Genomic DNA, 10,684 nt, shown 5'->3' with positions numbered 1-10,684 from the left:
CAGAGACTTTTTTTAAAGGTTGGTTTTAGATCAGCTCCTCCACGGGAAGAGGCCTCACTGTGCAAGCCCCACGTGCTTTTACATCCCGCGCTTTTTACCCTTTGCCCTGGGCTGTCATCGCTTCTGCTCCAAAGGGAGAGGGGTGGAGCCACGCCCTGGATGGAGGGGCGGTCCGCGGATCTAAAGCGTTCCTATTGGTGGAAAGACTAAGAACGAGGCTGGAGCTGAAGCGAGGAAAAGAGGAGCCAGGAGACCGAGTTAAGCGGAAGGCGGGGCTAACGGAGCTTAACGGGAGCGAGGCGCAAGTGCAGTTGTCCGCGCCTCGCTGCGATGGCGGCGGCGGCGGCGGCGCCGGGCAGAGTCACACCGCTGGCGGCGGAGTCTTCCCCTCAGGAAGCTACCGTCTTTGCCGCCTCCTCCTCCTCCTACACCGCCTGAACGGCGGCGGCGGCGGCGGCGGCGGCGGCAGTGACTAAGCGTGCCTCCTCCGCCACCTCCAACCCTGCCTGCCCACCTGCCGGTGGCTGTGGCGATAGCGGCGGCAGCGGCTTTGGAGGCTCCACTATGGCGGCGGCGGGGAGGGGGGGCAGTAGTTTTAAAGTAGACACCCGCCCTTGCCTCAGAGAAGGTGAGTTCCCGTCCCGGGGTGCGGCCCCATCTCCTTCGCTGCCTGTGTTGAGCCCGTCCGAGATCGGACTGGGCGCGGTTCGCCACCGCCCCACCCCCCACCTGCTGGGGCGCAGTACTGGCCAAACTCGCCCTGCCCCGCCCTGTCCTGCCGTACGAGCCCCGTGTGTGCAAGATGGACTGAAGTAGAGAGGGGTTCCCCTACTTCTCCCCTCCGAAAAGGATGGAGGGTCCCCAGGAAAAGGAGCCGCAGGTATTCACAAGGCAGGAGTTTGAAGGGAAAAAAATACCATAAAATTTCTTTCCCATCCAGGGCACCTTAGTATGCCCTAGGAATTGAGAGGTGATTTGGTAAAAGAAAAGGCAAGGGAGAAGTGGAACTAGAGGGTCAGGGAAAGGGAAGGGGGACTGATGGAGAAAGGGGGCAGAAATAAAAGAAAAAAGGCCAAAGGAAAGGGGAGGACCCTCCCCTCCTTTGGTGAAATTGAGCATCCTGCAGTGTAGACACTTGGGGTAGGATATTTAAGGAGAGATGAGGTTAGGATTGGGGAGGTTATTGTAAATATAGTAGGAGCTGGTGGAGGGGGTTGTATTGAGGAAAGAAGAGGAGAGAGTGTGGCAGAAACACAGATTTCAGGAATCACTTTGCAGAGTTCTTTGGCTGTATGAGTTGTGACCTTGTAAAGCAAGGTTTATGGACCCATCTTTAAGGTGGTCTTGGTTCTAATAAGTGCTGTTGTTATCTACCAATACTTATTACTCCTAACATAAAAAAGGTATTTCTTGACTATTTCAGTAGAAGTGGTATTTAGTTCACACACAGTACTATATACTAGTAAACAGCCTACTAATAGCAAACTGTAAAATTTTGCCATTGAAATGTGTTTTAAAGCAGTTTTTGGAAATGCTTCTTAGATGGTTGAGACCAGTTCCACTGCAGAAGATCTTAGTAAGGCATTTTGCCATTGTAAATTTCGTAATTAATTTCCAGTATTTTCTGTGTCACCTTATGTTACTAACTTGTCTCCAAAGTGAAAGATGTGGACGCCCAAATAAAGTAGAATAATTTAAATTCCTTTTCCTTATGAGGACGTCCCAGTAGAGTTACCCCATAAAAACGATTTTATCTTCACATTCTTAAATGGTATATTCCCATGTGCTAGACCATAAACTTTCACACCTTTCTCTTTGGATGGATGGCAAAGCAGTAAAGAAAAAAAAACTTAAAAGTATTTGTCATAGGCACATTACATAAATGCCACCTACTAAATATGGAAGTTAGAAATACACTGTAATACGATGATGTTTTTTATTTATTAACTCTCTTACTGAAGGGAACATCTGAAAGACTAATATCTTCAGTCAGCCTGGATTTGCACAGTTGTTCTAGATGAAAAGATGAGTCTCCTGGATTTTTTGTTTTCATACCAAACGTTTTGTCTGTATCCAGCAAGAAGGAGAGAACAGTTTTACAGGCGGTCAAGATCACAATTCTATTTGGCTCTCATTGCCTTTTCGCAGTAAGGTTTAGGCCCACTATCTCGTGGAGAATATGCCTTTTTGCCTGGCTCTGTGACTGGCTTGGTTGCAGTATCTTTGAATATATGCAGGTATTAACAACTTAAGGGATAAAAATTCATAATGTAGCAGCAATACCCTGTCTATATTATTGCAAGCTGGTAAAATGAGGAGAGCCCTTGCATAGGAGCCTGGTGCAGTGAACCTAGTTTCTGTCATTAGTTTATCTGTTAGATTTTGTGACCCTGAACTGATCCCAAGCTTCCTGGATTTGGGTTTTGATATTTCTTAAATAAGAAGTATTGGATTAGTAAGACTCAGAGGTTGATTTCAGATCTGAAAGTATGAACCATGATTTTGCAGTTCTGCATTGATACTCTTTCAATGACATTTTCATGGCTGTGCACTAGACAGTGATTTCTAAGCCCTAACATAACTTGACCGATAGTTACCACCTGACATTCAGTGAGTAATGAAATCTGTGTTAGTGTTGAGAAAATTTACTGGGATATGAGAAACCAAATATAATTGCTACTAAAAATCATCTCTTGTATCATTTCATTTTAGGTGATATCCTTCGTTAACCATGCAATCCAAATCAAACCAAAACTTTCTTACCTCTTCACTTAACAAATGATAAATATTTGATATATACACTGTCCAAAACACTATTAGGTCTCAAAATATCTTTGTTTAGCAATTTATAGAGGCTATAAATGCTTCCTAGTTTAGTGAATAAAAGAAAAGAGAGAAAAATATTGCTTGGTGGTGTGTCGTTATCTTTTGCTTGGAAGTTGGGCAATCAACTTAAAAACCAAACAATAAACAAAATAAATGCCACATAAACAAACATAAGACACATAATCAGAATTCATAGTAAGGGGAGTCTTGAGATTGTAGGACACTTCATCTTTCATTCAGTGAAGTTTTTCAAAAATGTTTAATGGCCCAAAAAGGAATTTTCACCAATATTCTGATGTAATCATAATAAAAGTCAAAACAAAACTAAACAGAACCCTCTTGTTTATTTACCTCTTCCTTTTAAGAAAAAAAATTTATTAAATAGGTTCTGTTTTATATTGGAGGACATTTTGGCTTTTTATTTAGTTAATAATCCACTTGCATAGCAATTACCTAAGAAGGCTTTCCTATGTTTCCATAGTATTCAGTAAAGTTTCAAGTCCACTATAAGAAAACCTAATTAATAGCCTTTCCTTCATTTATTCAGGTATAATTTATTGAACACCTGTATGTGTGTGTGCCAGGCACTGTTCTTAGTGCTGAAGGTACAGACATATTAGACACAGCTATATTAAAGAGCTCAATAGCAATACTTGATAGTAAAATTATAAAATGAATGAATGAAATAATTGGGAAATGCAGTTTTAAATCTTAATAAATGATAATGATAAATATTTGATATATACACTGTTGATATATATACGAGTTATATAAATATAACTTGTCAGACTCCTACTAAACTATCAGAGCTATTCCATTATTTATTATAAATCTGTATTCTGCCCATGGTATCTTATATACTATATGCACACTAAAACACATTATAAAGAAAATTTATATTTTGTTTTAAGTTCTAGTTAGGAGATTACTCTAAAAGTTGGCAAAAAATTGTCAAGATTCTAATTACTACAAATCCACTCTGAATAGGACCATTAAAAGTGGTTTGATAAAGCATTCACTGATCCATTTTCAATTATAGCTAATACTCACAAGGATCTCATCTGTTTTGACAACTAGCAAATGTTTTCTAGTTGTCAAGAAACAACTATCATTAAGATCTCGCACTAAACTGAGCTTTGATTCTGAGTATAAAATCTTGCTCCCCATCCATATATCTAAGTTTATGATAGTATACAAAATTTAAATATTTCAAGGAATGAAGAACAGTTGAGAAATGCTATGCTAGGAATATTAAAGCACTATGCCTAAGATTAACCATGAGGTATTTATCTTTCCATGTTCAAAGAAGTTTATTTGTTGCAGATGAGGGATAAAATCACACTTTATAGCATTCAGTATTTTGTCCTTTGATCTTCTAATGTGTAATCTATTTGTATTTTTTAACCCTAGCTTTCCTATCTTCTAACTACATTGGAATGAAAGACACAGGACCATCTGCAATGAATTTAGTGTATTCATTGTTGGAGAAGAAAACTGAGCCACTTACACTTAAATTAAAATCCAAATAATAGTCTAATTTGCTAATCTAAAATGCAGCCTTTTCCCACTGATAACCATCAATCCATATATGGTGAACTACAAAAAAAACCTTCAGAAATGGAAATATGAAAGGTGGTAATACATTTTTAGTCATTCATCTAGGTAATAGCAGGGTAAAGATTATAATGCAGTCTCTCTCATTCTAGTGCTTCTTGTGATTCTTACTGCTTTTGGAATTAAGAATCAGTATAAGCCTGTATTTAACAATAAATCAATAAAAATGCATTTGTTTAATATTCTAACAAGTTAAGGAAAAGACATGGAGAGAGTAAAAAGAAGAAAAGGAAAGAGGAAGTTATAAATCCCCAAGTTTCTTCAGCTGTATGTTGGTCACTATTTCTACCAAACCAGCTTGTAAGCCCCAGTTCTTTGCAAGAACACTTTAGTTCCTAGTATGTAGTGAGTGCTCAGTAAACATTATTTCCTGTCCCAGCCCTCTTCCTCACAGTCAAAGGTCATTTGCTCACCTGACCCCTAATTTAACATCTACTCCCTGAGGAGGTTCTGCCCTCTAGGCCTTTCCCCTAAGACAGGCTGAAAAATAGCTGTGCCATCACCAGTTTCCTCTCCCACTTTCAGAACTGACTGAACCATTTATTTCGGGAGTCCAAAAATCATGTCTCAAATAGTGGGGATGTGGGTAGAGTGTGGTCTAAAGGAACATTTATTTTGCATCTTCTGCAAATCAGACAGATGTTTCTTACATATGCCAAACCTAGAGAGGAAGTTTGTTGTTCAAGACTTAGGCCTCTTTAAGAACCAGCTCTCAGAGAAATCTTGGGCTGACTTAGATTTAATCCTGGCTTTGACCCTTACTAGTTGTGTCACTTTGAGCAAATTGCTTGACCTCTCCAAGCCTCAAGTATCTCTGCTTTAGAAAGTAGGGATCACATTCATGTCAAGTTTAGGGGAAATGGCAGTTTGAGAATTTGGCAGGATGGAGTGGCTCTAAAAACAATACCTCATCATATAATTGTTCTCAGTAAAAAGCCACCTTCCACGAGCCTCCTGTCAACAGATGCAAGATCTAAAAAGATCTTGGAAGGCCAGGATGATTGATAGGTAAAATTTAATGGGATAAATCTAAGTATATATTGGGTCTATTTGGGGGTTCAAAAAGTTTCTATATGACTGTGTCCTGGAGGGACAGAGTTTAACCAGTTCCATGTGAAAAAAACCTGTGTTTTAGTCAAAAGTTGTCATAGCATGAGTCAACAGTATGATGTGATCACCACAAAATAGTGAAGCTATCTTAGGCTACATTAGTAGAAGAGAGATATTTGAAGTAAGGAGGTGAATATACTTACCACTACAAACTGTACACTTAAAAATGGTTAAGATGGTAATTTTTATGTTTGTGTTTTTTACCACAATAAAATAAATGAGGTAATTATCTCATTTTACTTGTTTATTGTCATTGTGACCCCATTTAGGGTGACTGTGTTTGTATTACACTTTATGAATGTCAGGGATTTAGGCACACTAGTGAGAGAAATCATGCTGAATGACTGAACTGAGATCAGTTCACACAAAGGCTAAAGAAGGAGGGAAGGAATAAAGATGTAATCATACTCTTAAAATACTCAGGGATTATGATTTTAGACAAGAGATTATTCTTACCATGACTTCAAGGAGTAGAATCAGTGGAAGCTTTAAGACTGGTTCTCAAAGTGTGGTCCCAAAATCGGCAGCATCAGCATTACCAAAGAACTTTTAAAAACTGTACGTTATTAGGCCCCCATCCCAGAACCACTAAATAAGAAATTCTAAGGGTGGGGTCCAGTAATCTCTTGGAACAAGCTGTTCAGATGATTCTGATGCACACTAAAGTTTGAGACCACCTATCTCGGAAAACAGATTTCAGTTCAATAAAAACATGAAAATTTAGCAGTGATTCTCAACCTTCACTGTACAACAGAATCACCTGGGAAGATGTAAAAAACAAAACAAACAAGAAACTATGACTGGGAACCAGAGATTCTGGTCAGTTGGTCTAGGGTGGAGCCTGGGCATTAGTATGTTTTAAAAACGACCTAGGTGATTTTAATGTGCAGCCAGGGTTGAGACCTACCTTAGTGGAAGGTTAGACTAGTATCAGTAGGATGGCTGTTTAAGAGATTTCTTAGGGACCCAACTTAAAAATACAGATTCTTAGGAGCTGGGCGGAAGATGGCGGCGTGAGTAGAGCAGCGGAAATCTCCTCCCAAAACAACATATATCTATGAAAATATAACAAAGACAACCCTTCCTACAATAAAGACCAGAGGACACAGGACAATATCCAGACCACATCCGCACCGGAGAGAACCCAGCGCCTCGTGACAGGGGTAAGATACAAGCCCCGGCCCGGCGGGAGCCGAGCGCCCCTCCCCCCAGCTCCCGGCGGGAGAAGAGGAGTCAGAGCGGGAGGGAGACGGAGCCCAGGACTGCAGAACACCCAGCCCCAGCCATCCGGGCCAGAGTGCAGGGCCCTGGATACTAGGAAAACAGGGCAGCAAGAGCAGTGAGCGGGCACCAGAGACCGGGCGCCGGAGGACATAAGAAAAGCGCGCGACCATTTTTTTTTTTTTTTTTTGCTTTTTTGCTGTTTTGTTTTGACGAGCGCTTTTTGGAAGTCTTAAAGGGATAGGGACCCCAATACTAGTGAAACAGGGCAGCAAGACTGGTGAGCAGAGGCCTGAGGCTGGCACCGGAGAATAAAGAAAAACGAGCGACCACCTTTTTTTTTTTTTAATTTAAAATTTTTTTTCTTTTTTTTTTTTTTTTGGTGGTCGTTGTTTTGTTTTGGCGGGTGCTTTTTGGAAGTCTTAAAGGGGCAGGGCGGGACACTTAATCCAGAGGTAGGGAAACCGGGGATCTCTGGGCACCCTAACCCCTGGGCTGCAGGGAGCAGGGAGGCCCCTTACGGAGATAAATAGCCTCCCAGCCGCTCCTGCTCCAATGCGACTCCACCACTTTGGAGTAGCTGCCCGAGCCAGGCCACGCCCACAGCAACAGCGGAGATTGACTCCATAGCAGCCGGGCAGGAAGCACAAACCCTGTCTGCGTGCAGCTGCGCAGCACAAGCCACTAGAGGTCGCTGTTCTCCCAGGAGAGGAGGGCCACAAACCAACAAGAAAGGAAGTCCTTCCAGCCGTCACTCGTCCCAGCTCTGCAAACTATTCCTATCACCATGAAAAGGCAAAGCTACAGGCAGACAAAGATCTCTGTTGTCACAGAGACAACACCAAAGAAGGAGACAGACCTAACCAGTCTTCCTGAAAAAGAATTCAAAATAAGAATCATAAACATGCTGACAGAGATGCAGAGAAATACGCAAGAGAAATGGGATGAAGTCCGGAGGGAGATCACAGATGCCAGAAAGGAGATCGCAGAAATGAAACAAACTCTGGAAGGGTTTATAAGCAGAATGGATAGAATGCAAGAGGCCATTGATGGAATTGAAATCAGAGAACAGGAACGCATAGAAGCTGACATAGAGAGAGACAAAAGGATCTCCAGGAATGAAACAATATTAAGAGAACTGTGTGACCAATCCAAAAGGAACAATATCCGTATTATAGGGGTCCCAGAAGAAGAAGAGAGAGGAAAATAGATGGAAAGTATCTTAGAAGAAATAATTGCTGAAAACTTCCCCAAACTGGGGGAGGAAATAATCGAACAGACCACGGAAATACACAGAACCCCCAACAGAAAGGATCCAAGAAGGACAACACCAAGACACATAATAATTAAAATGGCAAAGATCAAGGACAAGGAAAGAGTGTTAAAGGCAGCTAGACAGAAAAAGTTCACCTATAAAGGGAAACCCATCAGGCTAACATCAGATTTCTCAACAGAAACCCTACAGGCCAGAAGAGAATGGCATGATATATTTAATACAATGAAACAGAAGGGCCTTGAACCAAGGATACTGTATCCAGCACGACTATCATTCGAATATGACGGTGGGATTAAACAATTCCCAGACAAACAAAAGCTGAGGGAATTTGCTTTCCACAAACCACCTCTACAGAACATCTTACAGGGACTGCTCTAGATGGGAGCATTCCTAGAAAGAGCACAGCACAAAACACCCAACATATGAAGAATCGAGGAGGAGGAACAAGAAGGGAGAGAAGAAAAGAAACTCCAGACAGTGTATATAACAGCTCAATAAGCGAGCTAAGTTAGGCAGTAAGATACTAAAGAGGCTAACCTTGAACCTTTGGTAACCACGAATTTAAAGCCTGCAATGGCAATAAGTACATATCTTTCAATAGTCACCCTAAATGTTAATGGGTTGAATGCACCAATCAAAAGACACAGAGTAACAGAATGGATAAAAAAGCAAGACCCATCTATATACTGCTTACAAGAAACTCACCTCAAACCCAAAGACATGTACAGACTAAAAGTCAAGGGATGGAAAAACATATTTCAAGCAAACAACAGTGAGAAGAAAGCAGGCGTTACAGTACTAATATCAGACAAAATAGACTTCAAAACAAAGAAAGTAACAAGAGATAAAGAAGGACACTACATAATGATAAAGGGATCAGTCAAACAAGAGGATATAACCATTCTAAATATATATGCACCCAACACAGGAGCACAAGCATTTGTGAAACAAATACTTACAGAACTAAAGGGGGATATAGACTGCAATGCATTCATTCTAGGAGACTTCAACACACCACTCACCCCAAAGGATAGATCCACTGGGCAGAAAATAAGTAAGGACACGGAAGCACTGAACAACACAGTAGAGCAGATAGACCTAATAGACATCTATAGAACTCTACATCCAAAAGCAACAGGATATACATTCTTCTCAAGTGCACATCGAACATTCTCCAGAATAGACCACATACTAGGCCACAAAAAGAGCCTCAGAAAATTCCAAAAGATTGAAATCCTACCAACCAACTTTTCAGACCACAAAGGCATTAAACTAGAAATAAACTGTACAAAGAAAGCAAAGAGGCTCACAAACATATGGAGGCTTAACAACACGCTCCTAAATAATCAATGGATCAATGACCAAATCAAAACGGAGATCCAGCAATATATGGAAACAAATGACAACAACACTAAGCCCCAACTTCTATGGGACACACCAAAAGCAGTCTTAAGAGGAAAGTATATAGCAATCCAAGCATATTTAAAAAAGGAAGAGCAATCCCAAATGAATGGTCAATGTCACAATTATCGAAATTGGAAAAAGAAGAACAGATGAGGCCTAAGGTCAGCAGAAGGAGGGACATAATAAAGATCAGAGAAGAAATAAATAAAATTGAGAAGAATAAAACAATAGCAAAAATCAATGAAACCAAGAGCTGGTTCTTCGAGAAAATAAACAAAATAGATAAGCCTCTAGCCAGACTTATTAAGAAGAAAAGAGAGTCAACACAAATCAACAGTATCAGAAACGAGAAAGGAAAAATCATGACAGAACCCACAGAAATACAAAGAATTATTAGAGAATACTATGAAAACCTAGATGCTAATAAGCTGGGAAACCTAGGAGAAATGGACAACTTCCTAGAAAAATACAACCTTTCAAGATTGACCCAGGAAGAAACAGAAAATCTAAACAGACCAATTACCAGCAACGAAATTGAAGCGGTAATCAAAAAACGACCAAAGAACAAAACCCCCGGGCCAGATGGATTTACCTCGGAATTTTATCAGACATACAGGGAAGACATAATACCCATTCTCCTTAAAGTTTTCCAAAAAATAGAGGAGGAGGGGATACTCCCAAACTCATTCTATGAAGCTAACATCACCCTAATACCAAAACCAGGCAAAGACCCCACCAAAAAAGAAAACTACAGACCAATATCCCTGATGAACATAGATGCAAAAATACTCAACAAAATATTAGCAAACCGAATTCAAAAATACATCAAAAGGATCATACACCATGACCAAGTGGGATTCATCCCAGGGATGCAAGGATGGTACAACATTCGAAAGTCCATCAACATCATCCACCACATCAACAAAAAGAAAGACAGAAACCACATGGTCATCTCCATAGATGCTGAAAAAGCATTCGACAAAGTTCAACATCCATTCATGATAAAAACTCTCAGCAAAATGGGAATAGAGGGCAAGTACCTCAACATAATAAAGGCCATATATGATAAACCCACAGCTAACATTATATTGAACAGCGAGAAGCTGAAAGCATTTCCTCTGAGATCAGGAACTAGACAGGGATGCCCACTCTCTCCACTGTTATTTAACATAGTACTGGAGGTCCTAGCCACGGCAATCAGACAAAACAAAGAAATACAAGGAATCCAGATTG

General features: G+C 40.6%; 1 protein-coding gene across 1 annotated transcript in view; it reads left to right on the top strand.

Annotated features, from left to right (window-relative positions):
• The first annotated feature begins 330 nt into the window (after window positions 1–330).
• The window catches only part of ZMAT1 (zinc finger matrin-type 1), a 45,941-nt gene continuing 35,587 nt past the window's right edge, over window positions 331–10,684 (top strand). The window contains 1 exon segment of the mRNA XM_057495372.1: window positions 331–628. Within this exon segment, the coding sequence (XP_057351355.1) occupies window positions 331–628 (298 nt within the window).

This window comes from Manis pentadactyla, chromosome X, assembly GCF_030020395.1.
Source record: "Manis pentadactyla isolate mManPen7 chromosome X, mManPen7.hap1, whole genome shotgun sequence".
In the NCBI taxonomy this organism is placed as follows: Eukaryota; Metazoa; Chordata; class Mammalia; order Pholidota; family Manidae; genus Manis; species Manis pentadactyla.
This window is presented reverse-complemented; position numbering and strand designations above follow the sequence as displayed.